Source organism: Armigeres subalbatus, chromosome 1 (genome assembly GCF_024139115.2).
Source record: "Armigeres subalbatus isolate Guangzhou_Male chromosome 1, GZ_Asu_2, whole genome shotgun sequence".
Classification (NCBI taxonomy): Eukaryota; Metazoa; Arthropoda; class Insecta; order Diptera; family Culicidae; genus Armigeres; species Armigeres subalbatus.
Genome location: NC_085139.1, coordinates 7283211 through 7307464, shown reverse-complemented (window position 1 = coordinate 7307464; position 24254 = coordinate 7283211). Strand labels below are relative to the sequence as shown.

Genomic DNA, 24254 nt, shown 5'->3' with positions numbered 1-24254 from the left:
CATGTGGTCACGCATTGCGCGAAAACGTGGGCACACGAACAACACGTGTTCCGCCGTTTCCTCTAAACCTGCGCACACCAAACACTCGGGCGAGGCCGAGCAAGCCAGCTGCGTTACCTGCACTGTGATTTTGCAGCACGCTTAAACGCCGGGCACATCGTTCACAGCTTTGCTGGAACAAATCAAACAATTGGGAGGGTTCGTGCAGCATTGTGCCTTATGTCCCTCCAATCCGCAGCGTCGGCAGAGACTGCTTCTGTCAGGGCCTTTGCAGTCCCATTGCTTGTGCCCCGGTTCCAGGCACTTGAAGCAAACTTCGGGTTGCTCGTATATGCCCACAGGGCACACCGTCCATCCCACCTTGACGCTCCCTAACTTGACTAACTTGGAGGCGTCCGCTGCAGATAGCCGAACCAATTTCCCCAGGTCCCTGCCCAACCTTTCTGTAGTCGAACGGCTGCGGTGGGCGTCTCCACTTCACACTGTCGCCGCAGTGCCGTGACGAGCTCTTCGACTTCGGTGATCTCGTCCAGGTCTTTAACCCTTAGATTCACCTCCGTCGTGAGTGCCCTCACCTTGACCGTCTCGCCAAGGACTTCCTCCGCCAACTTCTTGTAGGCGGCGCCCTTTTGCGAGACGCCCCGCTTCAGCTCGAGGATCATCTCGCCCATCCGGGTACGTCTTATTCACCGTACGTCGGCGCCGAGTTCACCGAGCTTGACGTCACTCCTCATAGCCTTCAAGACGTCCGAGTACTTAGCCTCGTCCGTCTTGATGACTAGGCATCGCCCTGGAGTGATTGGCACCTACCCTAGACTTCTTGCTACCCTCATTCGCCTGGGCTTTCTTTTCGGCCCTTGACGTCTTCGGTTTCCTCTTGTTCTTGACCAGGGTCCAGGAGGCGTCATCCCCCTCTATTTCCCTGGTCTGATGCGGCTGAGAGCTCTCAGCCTGCCGTAACCCCATACCACCGTCTTTCCTGGGTGGACGGACCTTTCCAGGTCCTTCCTCCCCCGGTTTTGGAGGTACCTGGCCGGGGTTCAGCATCCCAGCCCCACTACCCTTGTTCGGGGTAGTAACCCTCCGCGTTTTGGAGCGGCCCCCAGGGAGCTCGTCCCCTGGAGACTGTCTCCCCCGTTTTTGTGTCTGCTCCGTTGGAGCAGTCACCCCCGACGTGCCCGCGAATACTTGAGCCTCAGTCTGGGTAGACTTTGGCACCACCGTCTTCGCTGGCACGCCCTCGGTCGATTCGACCTTGCCCGAGTCCGCGAATCCTTGGGCCTCAGTCTGGGTAGACCTCGACTCCACGGATTCCACGGGCTTACACTTGGCCGTCCCGACCGCCCTCTCCAGCTTAGCGTCCAACATCGACTTTCGAAGTTTTAGTAAGCTCCTCTTGAGGTCCTGATATTATGCTTCGATGACGCAAAGTCGATGATGCCGTCCAGCTGTTCCGTCGCCACCTCTAAGGCCGAAAGCCCATCGCGTTTGCGTTTCATCACCTCCACAAGCCATGGGCCGTCCATAACCTCTACCGGCGTAGCCTGGGAGATGGTTAAGTGACCCACGCTGACCCATTGCATCTGGCCTCCTAGGCGGAGACCTGAACAACCCACCTCTTGCGAAGGGGTTGTCGCCTACACTACTACCACTAATTGAAGAATTGACTTGTTTTTCCATTTTGGTCCCACGAGTTACTCGGGAAAAGAGGTCCACCACGCCAGAGCCCAGCATGACGCGATAAGGGACAATTACTGTGGAGGGTGACCAGGTACCCCACAGGCTCCGTTAAAGGCCTAGCTCATTATTTCACCATGCATCCCCTCGGCACGGGTCGCTTAACGCCTTTGGATTAGGAGTTAAAGAAGATGGTCCCCTTGGTCGATCCCACTCACTCTAGCTGATGTCAGAAGGACAACAGTGCCCAGGCTGCACTACCAGCTAAGTACGCAACCCTTAGCTGGCGGTCAATTGTCATTGGAAGACCCGTGGAAGCGTGAGATTGGAACTTGTGAGGACCAGAGCTGTGTAGGTCGCTCCTTCCCAGATGTCAACTCACCATTTCGCAGCCCATCTCTCTCTTAATTATGGTACGTACCCTTTTGGATGTGTAGAATAGAATGTGTCAATAGCAGAGGTTCTCGGTCATCCAAAAAATCACTGGAGTTAGGCCTTAAGATCTACACGCGTAACTGAAAATCAATCGTACTGTTTTAATTATGATACATGCCCTTCTCGATGTGTAGAACAGAATAAGCCAACATAAGAGATTCTGGGTCATTCAAGAAATATCAGGAGTTAGGCCTTAAGATCTATACGCCTATCTAAAGATCAATCGTACTGTTTTAATTATGATACATGCCCTTCTCGATGTGTAGAACAGAATTAGCCAACGCCAGATATTCTCGTTCCTAAGGAGTTAGGCCTTAAGGCCTTAAGATCTACACGCGTAACTAGAGATTAGTCGAACTGTTTATAATATGACACTTGCCCTTTTGGATTATTTATTTATTATGTGTAGAATAGAATGAGTCAACGGCAGAGGTTCTCTGTAATCCAAAATATCCTTGGAGTTAGGCCTTAAGATCTACACGCGTGGTCCATGTATTTTTGGATGTGTAGAATAGAATGGTGCTGGATGGTGATAAATTTGAAGTGGTATAAGAATTTGTGTATCTTGGAACATTAGTGACGTGCGATAATGATGTTACCGGCGAGGTAAAAAGGCGTATTGCAGCTGCAAATAGGGCTTATTACGGACTTCGTAACCAGCTTAAGTCCCGTAGTCTGCAAACGAAAACAAAACTCGCGATGTATACTACTCTGATTCTTCCGGTGGCTTTATACGGCCATGAGACATGGACGTTAAAGGAGGCTGATCGTAGAGCTCTCGGAGTGTTTGAGCGTAAGGTGCTGTGGACAATACACGGCGGTAAACAGGAGAACGGTATCTGGCGGCGTCGCATGAATCACGAATTGTACCAGGTGTATAAAGGGCTGGATATTATTAAGCTCATACAACACGGCAGACTACGGTGGGCTGGTCACGTTGTTCGTATGCCGGAAGAACGTCAAGCGAAGATAATATTTAGTAGAGAACCCGGAAGAGACCGCAGGCTTCGTGGAAGGCCGCGTACATGATGGCTTTTTGCAGTTGAAGAGGACCTGAGGGCGCTCAATGTTCAGGGCGACTGGAAGCGATTGGCCCAGGATCGAGTCCAGTGGAGAAGGATACTCCATTCGGCGTAGGTTCATCGAAGAGCTGTAGCCCATCAAGTATCAAGTAAGTAAGAATAGAATGTGTCCTTGTCAGAGTTTCCCGGTTATCCAAAATATCACTGGAGTAGGTATCAGGTATCAGGTATCAGAACGTCGGCTCAGGAGGCACGTTCCCCTCAATTTGGGAGATTTGTGCCATCGCCTTCACTGGCCTTTCTCATCATTTACCTGACGGAAAAGGAAGTGAAAAGGGGAAAGGAAGAGGAAGTGAAGTTGGAAAAGGGAATGGAACCATTTATAGGAAAGCCAATTATGTAGACTCACACGCATTCAGCTAGGGACTAAAGAGAGGTGTCACAACAGAGGACGTAACAATGGACGAACGACAAAGACGAAACACAGAGTGCACTATGAAAAACGCATAATGCGAATCCATATAGGTGACAATCATAAAGTACATTGTAAAAATCGCATAATGCGAATCCATATAGGTGGCAATTTGTTGAAAACTAAGTAAAACACATATTCATAAACTTATTCTTATTGAACCTCACGTTGAAATTGAACAAGAGTAGCCGAAACCGAACGTCAAGAACGAAACACAGAGTACACTGTGAAAAACGCATAATGCGAATCCATATAGGTGACAATTTGTTGAAAACTAAGTAAAATACATATTCATAACCCCACTCTTATGTAACCTCACGTTGAGATTGAACAAGAGTAGCCGAAGCCGAACGTCAAGGACGAGACACAGAGTACACTGTGAAAAACGCATAATGCGAATCCATAAAGGTAACATACACAAAGTACATTGTAAAAAAATGCATAATGCGAATCCATATAGGTGACAATTTGTTGAAAAAAAAACTAAGTAAAAAAAACATTTTCATAACCCCACCCTTATTCAACCTCAAGTTGAGATTAAACAAGAGTAGCTGAAGCCAAACATCAAAGACGAAACACAGATTACTCTTTGAAAAACGCATAATACGAATCCATATAGGTGACACAAAGTACATTGTAAAAAAAAACGCATAATGCGAATCCATGTAGGTGAAAATTTGTTGAAAAACTAAGTAAAAAACATATTCATAATCCCACCCTCATTCAACCTCAAGTTGAGATTAAACAAGAGTAGCTGAAGCCGAACGTCAAAGACGAAACACAGAGTACACTGTGAAAAGCGCATAATGCGAATCCATATAGGTGACAAACACAAAGTACATTGTAAAAAAAAATGCAAAATGCGAATCCATATAGGTGGAAGTTTGTTGAAAAACTAAGTAAAACACATATTTGGGCTTATTCTACGAGTCGAATGACGTGAGGTGAGTCGAATTTAGCAATTCTCACGTGAGGTGACCATGTTATTCAAATGGGGCTATACGACTCTTCCTGAGAAGCACACATATTGCACATCAATCACAGTAACTTATATATTACCGGATTCAGTCACAATATGGTTACTGCAACCAGATTTGTTGAACTTGTGTTGCTTGGGTTCTCACGTCATTCGAGTAATCTCACGTCACTCCACTCGTAGAATAAGCCCAATTCATAACTCCACACTCACGATGAGATTGAACAAGAGTAGCCAAAGCCGAACGTCAAAGACGAAACACAGAGTACATTGTGAAAACGAATAATTCGAATCCATACAGGTGACAATTTGTTGAAAAACTAAGTAAAACACATATTCATAACCCCACTCTTATTTAACCTCACGTTGAGATTGAACAAGAGTAGCCGAAGCCAAACGTCAAGGACGAGACACAGAGTACACTGTAAAAAAAAACGCATAATGCGAATCCATATAGGTAACATACACAAAGCACATTGTAAAAAATGCATTATGCGAATCCGTATAGGTGACAATTTGTTGAAAACTAATTAAAACACATATTCATAACCCTACTCTTATTTAACCTCACGATGAGGTTGAATAAGAGTAGCCGATTATCTCGGAGAAGTAAAAGTCAACCACGCCATAGCTCCGGTTAGCGCAGCGAGGGCTAAAATACTGTGAAGGGGGCCCTGGTGCTTCACAGGCTCCGTTTGCGGTTAGGTTCTTATTAGAACCCCCTAACCATTCATTCGTAGGCACGGTAAGCATAAAGCCGCATCACACCGAAAATTAGGAGTCACCTGTATGGTGGACTTTTACCACTGGAACAGGCAATACGTAATGTTATTCTTAGCCAGATAACCAGCTGCCGACACCACACAGCTATCTAGGCTGTTCGTGGAGAGAAGTTGACATTGACTTTACGTCAACTCTCAATGTGGCCGAACAGCCCCCTGAGAAGGATACTCCATTCGGCGTAGGTTCATCGAAGAGCTGTAGCCCATCAAGTATCAAGTAAGTAAGAATAGAATGTGTCCTTGTCAGAGTTTCCCGGTTATCCAAAATATCACTGGAGTAAGACTTTTTACAAAATTATTCAAAGATCAATTGGATGGTTTTAAATAGTTTACATGTTTATTTGTGATACATAGAATAGAAAGAGTTCACAGCTTGAAATCTTTGTCATCCAACAAATCTCTGGAATAAGGACTACTGATATTCATAAGTAATCAAAGATAAACCGGACTATTTTGTATACGGTTCATGCCCGTTTGATGTAAAGAATAGAATCTGTCAACCTTAGAGGTTCTTGGTCTACACAATTGACCAAAGATCAATCGGAATGTTTTAAATATAGTCCATGCCCTTCGTGATACATAGAATAAAATGAGTTCACAGCTTAGGATCTTGGTTTTCCAAGAAATCGCTTGATATATGTATGCACTCAGGTCTACACGAATAACCAAGGATAATTAGATCGATTTTAACTGTGGTACATACTTATTTTAAATTATAGAATATGATGTGTCTACGGCATATGTTGTCGGTCAACCAACACAAACCTGGACTTAAGATCAACATGCGTCAAATAGCGCAGCTTCGAATTATTGTTCGAAATTGAGTTTGCAATTTGCTCGAGCCATTCAGCACTCGTAGTATTTATCCAGCCAATGAAAAAAGCAACTACAAAGCTTATGGATACAAATCTGTCATTTATAAACAACGACCAATGGATGAGTATGGGGCAACGTTTATCCAACCGCTTTTTTTTTCAATGCGCGATACCCAGGCCTAGTATACACAGTTGTCGGTCATAAAGGTAGCATGTTACCTTCCAACGACGACTATAGTTGTTCGTACGTTGTTGGAGGGAAATTTTTCCTTATCACAAAAAGTGTTTTTTTATTATTACTATATTTGTGACGACTTCGTGTTTCGTCGAATGCTCCGCGCGTTCCCCACGCTGCTGGTTGCCGAACGGTATCAGCTAGCCAGTGTGAAGTTGTATGCCACGTTTGTTCTGGTACTTTATAGAATGGTGCCCGTTGTTGAGGTCCGGTCGGTACGTTTAGGGGGCTGGCAAAGCGCGGTTCCCACGTCCCTGGTTCCAATTCGGAACCGTCCACCCTCGAGCTCGTCAGCGACGCGGACAGGTACCTCCACTACTTACGAGTCGTACCGTATGGAGGTTGTAATAGAACGTAGTTTGGGATTCAGAGGTGTAGCAGTGTCGGTACAGTTCTATATGTGAAAAATGCATTGTTCATATGAGGCTTTTCGTTTTGATGTATGAATTAGCTATGATCCATCGTATTACTTTGAAAAACGCTTTTTACAAAACTCCTATTACTCCTTCTGTTCAACAAAAAACAATCCTGAAATATGCCTTTTGTCATACTCTAGTGGCATTGGAAAAAATGTCTCCATTTCAGGCTCAACCCAATGAACATGCCTCTGGAATATATCCGGCATCCACAAGTTTGTACAGGTGCTCTCAGAGGCATCGAGCGTCGACGGGTGTCGTTACCGCTGCCTACCTCCTACCCGATCGCATCCTCCGCTCAGCTTTCACATTTTGTGCGCGCGCAATGGTGGGTGGAAAATGGTAGCTCCGCGCCCGCCCGGCCGTCCATCCGTTTGCAACGCCAATGGGCGTTCTCGATTTGGCCAGAAAACCACCGCACCGAATGAGAATTATGGAAAGCGGTGCGCAAGTGCGCACTCTGGAAACTATGGAGAATAGCAATTATTGCACATTATAATCGGAAAATTGCTGGGCTTTTTACAAAGCATTGTCAACTCCCTTTACCCTCTTTTGAGCTGTAACAGTAACGATAACGAAATTCATGTCGCATGTTTTTTTCTCTCTCTCGTCCTAACTGCAGATTGCAACACTGCGCAAACAAATTGCGGAATATCAACAACAGCAACGGAATCAGTCCAAGTCACCGATCGAGCTTCCATCATCGTCTGGTTCCAAACTGGTAAGTTACTATACAAAAAAATCACCCATGTGTCGAATCTTCGGTTTGCAACGATTTTTTTCTTATCAAATTTTCTGGTTTATGTGCCAAGAATAGTGTCAACAGTAAACGGTTACCCTTACCTAACGAGCACGGTGGCACTGGTGTGGGAACCATTGGAACCGCGATAGGGCCGCCATGTTTACTGTTCCGAAAAGGACCAACAACCGACGACCTGAACGGATGGTTGAGCTTTTTTCAGCTGCGTACTTTAGATGGCATATGGGCGTTGTTTCGGTTATCCATTCACCGCAGTATGTTGTGCCCATTGCCCATGTTAACCGCCGTCGTCGCTTCGTTGACTGTGTGATCGCGCATGCCCTTCTTATCAGCGTGAGAGCACCCTCTCTGTCCGTTTGTTGCTGTTTTCGCTGTATTTCAAGTTCCGATCGATAAATTACTGATAATGCTCTTTGAAGCTATTACGCGACAACGAAGTGTGCAAATAACATACATTTTGAACACATTTTTTAAAACATAATGTTGTTGAAGCCTAATGTTTGCGGATTTGGTCCTGTTTGAGTACGTTTAGAGAAAAAAAACCCAGATTAATCCACTTAGCAGTGACGATGCCTTTCTTGATACAATCGTTTGGTTTCGCAGGGTGGCCATTGAACAGGAAAAATAGGAAACGCGGGAAAAAGACGGGAAATTTAAGTCACTGGAAAATCCGGGAATTCAGGACATGTACCTGAAAAAAAAACAAAATATCGTAAAGTAAATTCATAATTCTTGAATGTTTTTTGACGTAGAACTACGTCTGTCTTTTCTAAATTGGGGTGCACTTTACGATTGCAAAAAATCGCAAAACGTCACGAAAATATGATAGACTTCGATCGTTAATATCTCAGCCGTTTCTCGATGGATATTCATATTTCTTGGACCATTCAATCAAGGAGGAGTCAACACTTCATATCCGATGTACACTGAAGTCGTTTATTACGCGGTTTTTCTTACACGAATCGGTTTCTATGCAATTTTTTTTACTCGAATTTCGGCCTTTCCGTGGTTTAATCAGACGTATTTAGGGATTTACGCGTTTTTTACGTTGTTTTAGTTTACGTGACCCACATCCTCCGCCTAAAAACCGACTCCGGTGTGTCACAATATTTATGTATGATACAGGACTGGTAGCGGGTCACTTTTTAGTGACTTGGTCACTTTTTTCGAGCAAGTCACTAAAAAGTCCCTTTTTTCGACCTCAAGTCACTAAAGTCACTTTTTCTCGCAAAAAGTCACTATTTTCAACTATTTTGAAACTATTCACTAAGATTTAAAAAAGCTTTATGTATCCGTCGGATGATGCTTTGTTCATGGCGGAAATGAAATTACGGATCTTGGAAAAATGATCGCTCTGAAACTTCGCCAGCCATTTAACTCGCTGCTCTTATTGGTATTTCACCAGTAGCTAATTGGTATACAGTCATGTAAGCAGGAGACCTGCCGATTTCGATTTTTTCAAAACGCAAACTTTATACAGTAGGGGAAGGTGCGGAGACTTGATTCTCCCCTGTTTTACCGAGAACTAAAGTAGTATTGTTATAGCGTATTTTTATAACAGATCCTCTAGACAAATGATCGTTATGTGACGAGTTTTTTCGAATGACAACCTCATTTACTCTATTATTTACTGTCTTTAACAACTTCTCCTAGTAATGACCAAATGTCATAATTTTTTCATAGCATGAATCCATAAATATGCCAAATGATCTTCACTACCAACATTCTATCACAATTTCAGGATATATGGATTTTGAGTTATTGCCGCAATATGAGGAGACTTGATCCCTCATTAGCAGGGGGAGAAGGCGGAGCACTGAATCCCTACCCCGACATGTGCTGGTTCTAAAATGTAAACAACAGTGTTAATTCTCTACCACCTTTTTGTTATGACGATGGATTTTAAACACTCAATCATGTAGCAACATAACGATGTGGTATGCTTGAGATACCTGCATGATTAAAGGGACTCGAAAAAGAATTTATTGGCAGTAATTAACCGAATATAAAAATGTTCGCATAAACGATTGCGCTCTAACAGTGGTTCTAAGCTTCGATGCAGAGTACACGAGCGTTGTTCGCCAGTGACAGGCGTATGAGGCCCTTGCTCATTAGTCATCCATTCAAAAATTGACGAAAAAATGAAAATATAAATTGTTTTCAAGCGGCTAATTTTTTGTAGATTTGACAGATGTAATGAAGGGTTTGCTCCAAAAAAAAAATTTTTTTGAATAGATATCATAGAAAGGAGATCTAGTCTCTCCCTTTTTAAAGATTGTATGCGCTGTCGAATTCTATACCAAAAATCGTTCATGATGTGCGTATTCAAGTCGGAAAATCTGCGTTTTTTTGGAGAAAAAATATTTAAAAGCTCAGAGATCATGGTCCTGCATTACAAGCAGGAGGTCGAGCGTTCAATCCCAGACTCGTTGTACATGAATCTTTTGTTTTCATTTCGTTATCTACCAAAACAATCCGTACTGTTGTTTCTTTCGCACTAAAGATTCCAAAAACTTCCGTGACACCTATGATAAATAGAGTTCTTTGCATCTTTCTGTAGTGGTCCGTAAATGGAACACAATCGTTGTCTTCGTCAGTACACTTCAAGTGAGTGATGTATTCCAAGTAGCCTACTCTGGTGATCTAGTCTACTACATCTCTCCTTTGTTTTAATAAAGTTTTAAATATAATTTGAGCATCGTTGTATATTATTGGTACATGCTAGATGCTAGAACTTTAAACATGAATGTTGTATTTCTTGTTGAGTTCAGTTGCCTTCATAACGATTTCCTAACTCCTAGAAATAAGACGCTTGACCTAATGATTGAAGTCAGTTTCAGAGGATGTCTAAAATGATGATATTGATTTTAGAATATTATTGAAAAGACAAATAGGTATCATTAACGAATGTCATCAGTGCGTTGTAAACGGTGGCTTTTCTCACAAGTAAGTAATTGCATGTATCATTGTAATTGGTTGTACACTATTTTTTTTCTTGATGAAACTTAATCTCTCTTTCTCTCCTTGTTTATTTTATACTTCGCCATATGAATAAATAATCAATAATGGCATTCTACCATTTAACAAATTTTGGAAATAAAAAAATATTCTGCTACGAGAGACTATTTATTAATTCATAACAAAAATCTTGATGATCAACTCTGTACACAAACCATTACACTAAACGATAGCTATCAGTGTTAATCATGTATTCCTGTTGGCTAGTTGGTCCACATAATCTTTTTTTTCTTAATTTCTATGCTCCTAATTTAAGCTTAATTTTTTTTTTTTTTACAAAACCATTTTATATATGCTTTTACATAAACCAACTAACGTTCTTATTTACGTTCGTTTGAACATTTAAACAAACGTCAATTGCTGTATTTTTTCCGTATTCGCATTTTTTTATTGTTATTTTTTTTGAGTTAATTTAATTCATCTTCTTCATTATCAAATCATAGATTTTTGAATCACATTTGCCCATCACAAACTCGCTACAACAAAATTTATGACTTGTTGGGGAGGCACATTAATATGCCTAGATTGTATATTTAAATTTAATACACATTTTTGTTAGTTAAGTATTTTAAACGCGTTCAACTAATATAAATAATTTATGACTTAACAGAGCTTTATGAACTTCTTAAATTTACCAATTTAAAACTTACCGGTTCCTTAAATGTATACGTCGATTTCAATCCTATTTCCATTTCGGAACATATAGAGCCAATAAGCTTCCTGACTAGTGTAGTGGAGATGCATTGTGTTCCAGCCAATAGTGTGGGATATCTATAGCTTGATAGTTACCTATTATATAGTCATCAACATTTTTAGTAGTACATGGGTCGCTCATGTAGTGCTAGTTTACTGCTAGAATAGAATAATATTTAAATTTGTGTGCGATCAACACAGGATTTTCAGACGTTTCAGTTTTTTTTACCTGTAACCATGGTAGCAAATGAAAATTTTCTAACAAATTTGAAAATTCAATTTCAGGTGCCAAATGGGCTGAGAAACAAAGGTTCTCCTACATTTGGGCTTTTGACATACTAGGGTTACACATGGTCCCTCTTCGTCTCCCTCTTCACTTGCGGACTAGAATTCAGTATTCTCTGCGCAACGTTACCAGGTATACGGACAGTTTTACGGACCAGAATGCTCTCATTCTCTTCGTTTTACTGGGTTTGATCTGCGGACTGGAATTCAGCATTCCCTGCGCACAACTACCAGGTATACGGACTAGAAAACGTCTTCTCTTCGTTATCCTGGATTTTTTTATAATTCTACAACATAATAATCACTATTCTCTATTCCATTATTTTTTTTAGTGATTCAGAGTACAGACATAATTTTTAATAATCAGCTTTACCTTATCCATCGTTTTTTTTTTCAATATTTTCATATATGAAAGCCAACGTTTAGACTTCACTTTATACTGTTCTTCATTTTGACTTGAAAATTGACAAGAATGAAAATTAATTTATCCTCGTCGCCAATGTAGTGGTCCGTAAATGGAACACAACCGTTGTCTTCGTCAGTACACTTCAAGTGAGTGATGTATTCCAAGTAGCCTACTCTGGTGATCTAGTCTACTACACTTTCTTAGGGCCAATTTCTTCACCTTCGCTTAACTCTTAAGCGGTGCTTACCCATACGTTTAAACCTGGTTTAAGGCCTAAGCGGAGGTGAAGAAATCATAGGCAGCCCCACAGAGAAGTGATGATTTTCGCTTTGTGTTGCGGACCTCACTGCTGTGTAGAACAAGTTGAAATGCATCATCAGAACCAGTGCTTCCCGCGTTTAGAGCTTTTCGGAAGAAATTTATCATGAGGTTTTGAGTTCGTTCTAAGAGAAAAGAGTGGTGAGTGAAAGATGTTTTCCGCCACAAATTACGAAAAAAAGTTTCACCTTCAACCTTGATTTCGTCTCATCGAACTTGCAACTGAAACTAAAAGTCACTATTTGGTCACTTTTTTGCAACTGAAAGTCACTATTTGGTCCCTTTTTTCGTCAGCACTGGTCACTAAAGTCACTATTTTGAGCGCCATCCGTCGCTACCAGCCCTGATGATAATATTTACTATTCAAAACTTGATAACAGTTAAGCTATCGGTTTCGGTGAATCTGTTTATCTCGTAAGTGCATCGCAAGATTCTTCTTCCACAGCACTACATTCCAACTGGAACTTGGCCTACTTTTTAACTCAGTCATCTATTAGCATTTCTTTAGTTATTAATCGAAAGCTCTCTATGTCAGTCATTGCATTAGAATGTACAGGGGTTAGACAAAAAGGATGCGATTTGCAAAATTTTGTCGTAGTTCAAATCAGCATAACCTTGCGTAGAAAAATCCGATTGTGATTAAATTGGGACCATCGGATGCGGAAACTCTTCTAGTATACTTTCCCATGCAAGACCTGAGATAGGTCACCTTGGTCACCGGAGATGTTTCGGGTTTTCCGAGAGTATGTTATAAATGCATTTTTTCTTCTGCTTGTCGTTTTATGTGACGTTTACTGACATCTTGTTTTATGCTTTCCCCAGAAACTAGAACTAATATGCTGACCAAAGGTGGCTGCAGATCCAAAATCCATTAGGTATACGCAGAGATACGGCCATTTTCGTGAAAACGGTACGTAATTGGCCATACACCCTGAATAAATATCACTTTCGCAGAACATCCGGAACCTGTTACAAATTGGCCAGAGAGTCTTACAGTCCTCAAAATATATCTTTAATAAAGATCCTATATTCATCGTCTTGAGAAAACATGAATTTTGACACCCATAAATGCATGGTTCCAGATGGTGCCAAAACCGGCTCTTCCTGGAAGGCCCTTGGAACCTGCTATAAGGGTGGCAGTGGACACTATCATTTTGGAAATGTTTCTGTAGTCATTAGATAGATTTTAGTTAGATACTCATATTTGCATTATTCTGATCTGTTATCATTTCTCCATGATCCCGGGACCTTTTTTACGAAAATGGCCATATCTCTGCGTAGTTTTGATGGATTCCCGATCTACAGCCACCATTGGGCGGCATATGAGTTCTAGTTTTTGGACAAAGCATAAAAAATGATGAAAATGAACGACATATAAATTGACAAGCAGTGGGAAAAATACATCTTAAACGTACCCTAGGAAACCCCGAAACATCTCCGGTGGCCAAGGACTAATCTCAGGTTTTGGGATAGTTTAGGGATAGTATACTAGAAGAGTTTCCGCGTCCGATGGTCTCAATTTTATCAAAATCGGATCATTCTACGCAAAGTTATGCTGACTTGAACTTCGGCAAAATTTTGCCTATTTCAACCTTTTTGTCTAACCCCTGTATCTTGTGTGGCAAGTACAATGGATACACTACCTGACCAGTTAGTCATAACAAAATTTTATCAAAATTATATCAATATGTGTTACAAATAACCATATCTGTAATAATTTTGTTATAAATTATCTGTCAAAGATTGAGGAATGAACATTTCATGATCGTCATAACATGATTATTGTTGAACGTTGATCCAAGTCACGTGCAACAAAGCAACCTATAATATATAATGTTCATCAAAGCAATCATGTTTAAAAAAATAAAATGTCATTAGTTAGTACATAGTCATTGAAACAAACCAGACGTATTTTTTTTATATTTTGGCTGGCAACCTGCAACAATTACAACATAATGTGTTATGTTTATTTTTACCGAAAAAAATTGCCTACATTTTGGGTAGATAGGAATTGGAAAAAAGCGAAGGTACCACCTTTAGTATAACTTGAACCTACATTCAAAATAGAACCAGCTGGGCAGTTAATTGTCCACATTATGGATAATCATAATATTTTCAATAACATAATTTGTTATAGTATAAGCTATTTTCACCACGTTTTATACAACACATCGAGTTATATTTTTGTTCAATTGACATATATTAACATATTCAGTAATATTTTTGTTAAAACTAGAAGAGATTTTTTTACAATTTTTGTTATTGTAACTACTAATGGTGCAAGTTTTAAAGAAACCGCTGTTATAAAAAAACTGCTGTAACAGAATAACAAGTTTTGATATATAAGTTATCTGTCAAATAATTATCGAAATATCGAGAATCGATCTCGTCATTTCCGGATTCTGCGCCTTTGTTTGCAAAGCTAACTTGAGACCTTAAATCAGCATAGAAGTCAAATTAATGCAACTTATAGGGCTTTTATCTGGTGCAGTCCGTTTCTTCTGACTTACACGCGCGTTTTCTCTCGACAGCTTTGGAGCGTTAGACGGCAGCTTCTCGCTTACGTCTATTGATGCCAATATGTGATCGCTTGATAGTGTTGTTCATCCTCGATTATTTGAAAATATTACTTTTATTATCGCTTTCAAATGTTGGTATAAATATTATATACATCACCAGGGTTCGTAATGCTCACTCAAGCTCAGGAACACAGGATACACAACGAAGATTTACTCTGGGCTTGAAAATCGCTTGCCTTGGTCTCATCGAACAGAAAAGTCGAAAACCTGTACATTACGTAGTTCAACGTCACCTTTGTGTACAACTTGTTTGGGCTGCACCTTTGAGTTTTTTTTATAAAGGTGAAGGAAAAGATTTACTCTTTAATGTTTCTTACTCAGTCACATTCTATCTGAATTATTTGAATTTAATACAGTTGTGAGGTACAACAATTAAGTAGATTTTTGTTCCCAAATCCTATTAGACTGTTTAGATTATTTTGATATTTTCGAGTGACATAGGGAGAGTGAGATCGCCTCCTAAGCACTGGCTCTTATGGGACACTAAAATCCTCCGCATAATGCAGATTTTTCTCATTCTGAGTCTTTTATAAGCACTTGGGATGCATTTGGGATTTGGATTTTAATCATTGCCTTTAAAATATAGTCTCTAACATAATTGACAGTATTACCCCAAGCCCAAGTTTTCTTTAATCGATTATATTTTCTTCAAATCTATTAGTGTGGGTAAACTATTAGGCATATATAAGCATTGGTGGATATCATTTTTACAACAAGATGACTAATTTTAGATTTTAGATCTAAAACCTTAAATTGAATTATTACGAAATTATAAGAAAAATAGAGTTTCCGCTTAACCAACTTCTAACGAATAATTCAAGAGTTACAACCATTAAAATCATTAACATAAAACGTATTTTCGGTTTGTGGTTTTAAAACATCATTGCGCATTTAAGGGTCAACATAACAATAATTAAACAATATGTCCATTTATTATTCTTTTTAAGCATAGCATAGCATAGCATAGTTACGGTGTACTTCGTAGATTGGACACTAGTGATACTCATGTTTTTCTTTTGAAATCTTTATTCAGATTGCTATCAGAAATCAAGGTGGGTGTGGTCCTTGATTTCAATCTAGGATAAAAATCACAAAAGCATGAGGATTACTACTCCAGGCCACGCCCATCTTCACCGTAACTTGGGAGGGGAAGGAAGTGTTGGTGTAGTACTTACTTAACGAGAGGCCCCCGACTCAGCGACACCCTCATAAGTACCACGGAATTGGATATTGGGGAAGGTATTCGTTGGGTCAGGATTTGCCTGTAGCTGACAATGTGACCGTGGTAGATCTTACACCGTAACACACCACGCAAAGGTGTCTACCCAGCGTTACGGGGGTGTCCATTCATTATTCTTTTTAAGCATACACTAAGATTAATTTGAAGATTTAAGGATTGTTTAATAGTACTTTATTTGTTAATACATACTGAGTATACAAGAAAGGCAAAAATATGGAAAAAATCGTTTTTGAGAAAATTGTTTTTTAAGTTTTATTTTCAATGATTGAGTAATTTTTATTCGCAGTGTATATTTTTTTCACATAGCTCCAATGATTACCTAAAATATTGTAGAAGACACCAAAACGATCGGACAAGCCGTTTTCAAGATATATTTTTTGGAAGTGTTCAGTTATTTGGTTTCGCCGACGACATTGATATTATGGCACGTAACTTTGAGAGGATGGAGGAAGCCTACATCAGACTGAAAATCGAAGTAAACGGATTAGACTAGTCATCAGGACGTCGAAGACGAAGTACATGATATGAAGATGCTCAAGAGAGGACAACGTGACCTCCGATAACGATACCAGCAGAGAAATTCGGAGACGCATCACGACAGGAAATCGTACGTACTCTGCATGAGCATGATTGATCGCCCACGGTTGCTACTCCGTTATTGCCAGGTCAGCTGTAATTACACAGAGAACCAAAAGATGATGTTTGGGACTAACATCATCCTCAATGTGTAAGAACTGGTGACCCAAATATTAAGCAATACCGGCGCTGGCTGTGTCCGAATGCAGGTCAATTAAGGAATGGGTAGAAGAATGTTGACGTGATACTTGCTTTGATGGAAGCCGACGAGTCATCTGCACTTCCACGAGAAATCACTGGGATGTTGGATACATGAGGTAGGTATTGTAGCCGGGTTCGTTTTGGTAAACGGTTTGCCGTGTATAGCGTGTAGTTTGATGAAGTTTAAACAAAAACAATCGAGCGCGATTTAATGGATCTACTTATCAACCGCACATAGCAGAACAAAATATTCCGATGATCGCGCGATCGCTCTGCGTACTAATACAAACACGATAGAACACGCACTAATTTTTTATTTGTTTATTAATTTAATTACCCGCATAACGCAGAGCCAAATATCTCAATGATCGCGCAATCGTTCTGCATATTAGAGCAAACAAGATCAGACGCGCACTAATATTTCATTTGCTATTTAATTTACCCATACAGCGATTCCACGGGAAAAGAATAGAGTTGAAAAAAAAGTTGTCCAATTTTGCTCAAAATTGCTTGGTATGTTCTTCATCGAAAATAATTAGACCCGTATTTTTTTATTTTTTTATTTTTACAAAATCATAACTTTTGAACCACTGGATCGATTTGCAATATTTTTTTATGGATAGAAAGCTTATTACTTCTAGTTCTTACTAAAATTTTTGGTTTGGTGTATTGGTGTACTCAAATTTGCTAAAATGGTCAAAATATTCGTTTTTAAAGATTTTTTAAATGTTGGACCACAACGACTATATATTTTTATATTTTTTTTATGAAAATTCAAATATTTTTACATAACATATCAAAAAATTAGAAATGTTCATCGAGCCGTTTTTGTGTAATATTTTTTGAAAATTTCAAGTTTTCTGAACATACACACATGGAATGAGCATAATTTTCCATCACTTCAAAATAACTGCGGGAATCATTCTGTTGAAGTTATCAAACTTATTCCTAATAAATTCATGGTAACCATGTGTACTAATCTAGTTTTATTTGTGAAGTAATGTACCTATCAAAAGTAGGGAGGCTTGTCCAATTCTGACCCCATTAAATGTAAGAACTATAAATCACCCTCACATTGTTTAAAAGCAGAGACCAACATTGTTAGGGTTTACTCAGCCATGGTTTACGCTATAACTGGAACCACAATGGTCCGTTAGCGTCCTAATTCAGCATGAGTGCTCATAAGGGTTGCAGAGGCACTCATGCCGAATTTGAGTGGTAGCGTAAACCACGACTGAGTAAACTTAACTATTTTGAATTATTCCACAAAAGGGTCATTTTGAGTGAACCGAACTGAAACTAGAATATATTTTTTTAGCGTGTAGATTTTTTTATATTTAGTGAAGCTGAAAAATCAAATTTGAAGTCCAAAAACACATTTTTCCAACCAATGAAATCTACGCTGAAATTCTTTGTGTAATGAATGCTTTCCATTGGTATTATTAAAATTTGGCAACCAGCGCTGTCTGAGAGAATCTTGGCTCTGCTATATTGAGGAATGGTAGCTCAAATCTCAAAGCTTTAAACTACAAGCAATGGTTTTCTCTGATTACCTTCAATTAAAACTCAGCATTTAATTTGATTATTTTTATTTTTCATAATTCATCAAAAAAATATTACATAGCAAAATTCTTACAATTTAAAACACTTTTCTTCATCTGAAAACGAAAACCGTTTCACGATAATGTAATTTTCATTTTGTGGCTTAAAGTAATGAAACGATTGTGTCCCAGAGATTTGTTTTACACGAGTATAACGGTTCTTTATTTTCTTTTCCATTGCATTGTAATCTTTTTCGGAGAAAAACTCGTAATACATTTTGGAATCTACTTTAGAAACAGCCCAAGAGTAAAGTTCGTACGCAGTTGTAATATGATGGCCTTGTAAACTTGCTTTTGAAGCGTTTCGCTTTAGAACACCTCCTAAAGCGTCACAAGGCCCTTTTCCATGGCAAGTGGCAAAAAAGTTCCACTCTGCTTTAAGACCGAAGTCTTTGTACATGTGGCACAAATTGAAAGCAGTAATCTTATTTTTGTATTGACTGCCTGATCCATCAGAAAAAAATGAATATTTTTCAGGTAAGGTAGCTTTTTTTTTAATGAAATTCACACAATTTGTTATAAACAGCCGAACGGCAACATGGTTATGTTTAGTAAATTCTGCGATTGCTATGAAGCTTATAAACTTTAAATTTTGTGCTTCATCTTTATAATATATGGCAAAAGGATGGATTGTGCATTGAGCGTTTGCCCAATGAAAACCTTGTATAGCGTCCTGAATAACAAAAGAGTAATTTTCGAGAAGTCAGCAATTATAATGCAATCAGTTGCTTCCAAATTAATTTTAAGTTGTTTTAAGTAGTTTCCTTGTTGCTCTGCAATAAAATTATGCGGAGATAATTTGCTTAATTTTTCTAAAAATGTTTCCACATACTCTTCTGCATCCATTCGCATTGAATTTAAATGACAACGATCTGTTTGCCTCCATTGTTTAAATTCTAAGGAATCGACATTTTCAAGAGAATTCATCAGGTCATTCTCTAGTGTCTGCGTACCCGGGCAATGATCACAGGTTTTCAACCAACATTTCTCTGTAGTATTTTCACAAAGTATTTAAAAAAAAAATGATACGTTTTTAAATGGTTATGAATAAGTTTCTTGTCCTTAAGGGTTTTAAACATTAATTTAACATTCTGATGATAAATGCATACGCAGACAGTATGCGTTCCACTTGAACCAGCTAGAATACAATTTTTGGGCGGCTACTGGAAAACATTGAAAATCCAATTTTAAAAGTAAATTATTGCTCTTTGAAAATTGAATAAATTTCACGAAGGTTACATAAAAGTACATTTACTTTTTCTCCTGCCATATTTTCAATAACGAAATCCTTTTTCTCAGGACATACTCTGCTTATCTCGTCACTATTATAAAAGTCCCTAACTACAGTTAGAGTATCATCGCTCAAAGACAACATATTTACTCTGGTCTCCGGTGTGCTCATAAAACCTTTTTCAATCTGTAATTCCTTTGCACGTTGAGCAGTTCGTTGCGAAACACCGAATTCTTGCATAATTTTGTATGCAGTCCAGGATTTGGGAAGGGAAGTTAGAATCCTATATCGATCGTTTCTGTCAGATATTTCATCAATCTTTGCCTTCATTTGTTGAAGAATTTCCTGACCGTCTCCGGGTTTCTGGGCACCGCGCTGGTTTGATTCAATTGATTCAGCACTCGTTGATTCCAAAGAAAACAAAGATTCTCAAAACAAGATGGAAAAATAACTATTAGTTAGGAGCATGTTTCTTCATATAATGTAATACATATTGTATTCGATTATTCTATTTTGTTGCATGATAGGCAACTGCTCTACAAATTGAGCTACTAGGTCGGATTAGGTAAGATTATACGGAACTGATGTTTTTCAATTTTCTGAATAATCGAGTACAAATAGTATAACGTAGCAAATCATGATGTCTGAATGAACAAAAAAAAGAGATTATTTTACTTACCAACACTAGGAACAGTGTCAATTTCCGATGATCCAGCGGCATTGGGATCGATTATTTCGAAACCACCATTATTGATGTTTGCTGGTGCGGCGAAATTGTTCACTCTAGATGGTCCCGCCACGGCGAAATTATTGGTGCCTGATGGTCCGGCAACTGTGAGATCATCAAGTTTCGATGGTTCAGAAACGGTGAGTTCTTGATTTTCACATTCTATATTAACTGCAATTGGAGCTGCTGGCTCGTTTCCTTTCTTGATAATGCGATAAAGTCGGCAATATCAGGTATTACAAATGTAGGAACATTGTATTAAACGTTTCTTCAGTAAGGCAACTGGACAATTTCACTGATTTTCTTGACTGACATATACTTTATCTTATAGACCACTTTAAATAGTCCCTTTGGGTATCATTTAGGTAGAGTGAACAAGGAAAAGGAGACAGATGAATCATAATCAAAAAAGAAAATACAATGAATTACCTGCATCAAAAATATTGAAAACATATAAACAAAGCAGGTAATCTATTGTATGGATCGCTGAAAACCAACCTTTTTGAAAAACGACATATTGCTTTGCCGATTTTGGAGAATGAAGTCATCAATAACAACACCAGACTATTCCGATTGAATTATTTTCAACTATTGCGATTCGTAAATTCTTCTAATAAACGAGACCAAACAAACACTCTTGAATAACATTTTCATACTTTTGATTTAATTTGAGCTATTTGAAATAGTGGAGAATAACGTTCATTCCATGTGTGTATGGGCAGAAAACTTGAAATTTTCAAAAAAATGTAACTCAAAAACGGCTCGATGAACATTTCTAGTTTTTTGATATGTTATGTAAAAATATTTGAATTTTCAGTCGTTGTGGTCCAACATTTAAAAATCTTGAAAAACGAATATTTTGACCATTTTAGCAAATTTGTGTACACCAATACACCAAACCAAAAATTTTAGTAAGAACTAGAAGTAATAAGCTTTCTATCCATAAACAAATATTGCAAATCGATCCAGTGGTTCAAAAGTTATGATTCTTTAAAAATTCGAAAAATAGCGATTTTTCTGGTAACCCTATATCGAACTTGGTCACCCTAATAAAAAATAAAAAAATACGGGTCTAATTATTTTCGATGAAAAACATACCAAGCGATTTTGAGCAAAATTGGACAACTTTTTTTTTCAACTCTATTCTTTTCCCGTGGAATCGCTGCATATGGACATTATTTACCCATACAAAGCAGAACAAAATATTTCGAAGATCGCGTGATCGTTCTATATTTGTTAATTAATATACTCATTCGCACAACGCAGAACAAAACATTCTTCGAAATAATCTGAAAATAGAAAAATAATGTGTGAAACAATCACCCTAGTCCTGTTAATAGATGATTGAAACGAATCGTTGCCTCATTTAATTTATTAAATTGCATTTGCGAAGATTGCATTGCGTTCTAACGATGTGTTTTTTTAACAAGGGTTAACTGTCGGAAGTAAGCGGTTATAATTTGTAAACAATACAAAGTGCTCTAGCACGTAATGTTTATAATAACTAATCCTCACTTTCACTGAAAAGTACTGCAAAACCCGACTTCAATAACTAAAATTATCAAGGAAGAGGGTGAATAAAAATAATCCTTTCCATCCAGTTACATTTCTATCATACTAAGTGCGAAAGTTATGAACATTTCGTAGCAAAATGTCATATTTGGATTCACTAATGGAATACAAAAATTGATAAGGTACTTTTGATAAGAAATTTACAATAGGTACAACAAAAGTTATATGAAACGTACGAAACAGTTTTAATTTATATTACTAAAAAGAATATCCATTTTCCATAAGCAGGCTTGGTAGTCATATGGCTACTGCTTCTGCCTCATACGCAGGAGGTCGTGGGTTCAATCCCAGGTCCGTTCCATTCTCCTACTTTGTATCTTTCTCTATATTTCTCATGTTTTAGCAATCGCTAGAACTGGAAATGGATTCCATACCGTTTCCATTACTATTCCTATACCTTAAACTTCAGTATTCTAACAGTAATCTGCTAGAATTGGAAATGAACTATAGAGTTTGTTTCCTACATCCAATTAGAAATTCCATCAGTTGCTTTCTCCTATCTATCACATTGGCAGCTCGTTAACCAAGACGGACCTCTGCCTCTCGAACATAACCCAAAAATTCCAACAAATTCCGCATGAACTCGTGGCAAGTGCAGACGCAGAGGTATATTCGGCTTGCAGTGGGCAAGGGATTGCATCATCATTTCCTCCCCTTCCCTACATTGACTTGCTTTCTGACGTGACGCAGGCGCCAGTATGACCTAACAAATGAGATCATCAGTACTTGTACATTGGAGATGTGTGCTACTAGTCCCAAGCAAACATCTGTTGGTTCCCTGTGCAAGAACAGCTGATCTGGTCTTAATGGAGTAGCAACTACGAGCAGTCTATCAAGCTCAAGCTAAAAAGAATATCCATTTTCCATAGATAGTATATGGAATTTATAAAGCATATAAATTATACGAAAAAATACATTTTTTTGGAATGAACACCCTTGTCATTCAAATTTAAAATTAATAAACGCAAACTTCATTGAAAAATCTCGCTCTGCTCAATGTGTTGAATTTCTCCAGCAGCCAGAAAATATTTTGTCGGAGAAAACTTGAACATAAATAGTTATTTAATTAAAATTTGACTCATCAACCGAATGCAACACAAAGGAAATTTTGGTACACTTTCATCCAACACAACGGACAAGTAAGTAACAAAAGTAAGTAAGGTACACTGGGGAAGTGGAAAAAGGGGTAAGTGTAAAATCGACTCGAAAAATTGGAATTGTACATACTTTACAGTTTTTACCACATCATGGCATCATGCAATGTTATACTTTGATGCTCACATTAATACTATGTTGAAATTTGTATAACACATACACTAACACGGTTAACGCTTGAACTGTAATTTTAGGTTTCGCAAAAAAATGATATTTGACATTCATAAAATTAATTCTTATTTGCACCAATTGTTCTTTTTTCTAGTGAATTTATATCACAGGTGACCATAACAATACAATTAAACTAATCCCATTCAATTGGTAGTGGTTTGTACCAAGAAAGCACATAATTCAAAGATTTTACACTTACCCCAGGTATCAAACACTGCGGGGGAAGTGGATAATGTTCTAATTACGCAATTTTTTTCTTCCCTCCAGGGTTTATTTCGATAGCTGTGAATCTTAATATGTTCCTTCTTTGTTATCATTGGGATTCCAGTGGTGATTGGACTCATCTAAATGAGAAAATGCCTGATTAATCCACCTATCGGTACTGATGCCTTTCACATGTTTTCCATATGAAAAAAATATATAAGAAAGTTAAAAATAGCACTGATAGGTAAATATATTCTATAATTCACATTAATTTTTATTCCTCCTAACAAGTTTCGCCGTTGAATGTAATTTTTTTGCGAACAAATCGGTTAAGGACAAGTGCTTAAGAATAGCTGCTAATGTTGTACGTGCTTTGCGCACACACATACATACAAATACGCACATACAGACATCATCTCAATTCGTTAAACTAAGTTGATTAGTTTATAACCCTGTAAGTCCCATTTTTCCTTTAAAATGTTCGAGGGGCGAACATATAGACTTCACGTACACTTAGTGTCCGAGAAGGCAAAACCAGCCCTCCCCTAGCTATTACGAGAATTCCTTGAGGATCTTTTCCGTTAAGGTAATGAAATTATTCCACAAAAGATACTCAGAGCAATTATGGTATTGATATTAGTTATATGTAACTACTCATCACTATTGAAGGTCAAGGTAACATGGGTT

At 38.6% G+C, this 24254-nt stretch overlaps 1 protein-coding gene across 1 annotated transcript in view; it reads left to right on the top strand.

Moving 5' to 3' along the window:
- The window catches only part of LOC134220584 (thyroid receptor-interacting protein 11), a 252082-nt gene that overhangs the window by 35129 nt on the left and 192699 nt on the right, over positions 1-24254 (top strand). Inside the window, 1 exon segment of the mRNA XM_062699677.1 lies at positions 7453-7551. Within this exon segment, the coding sequence (XP_062555661.1) occupies positions 7453-7551 (99 nt within the window).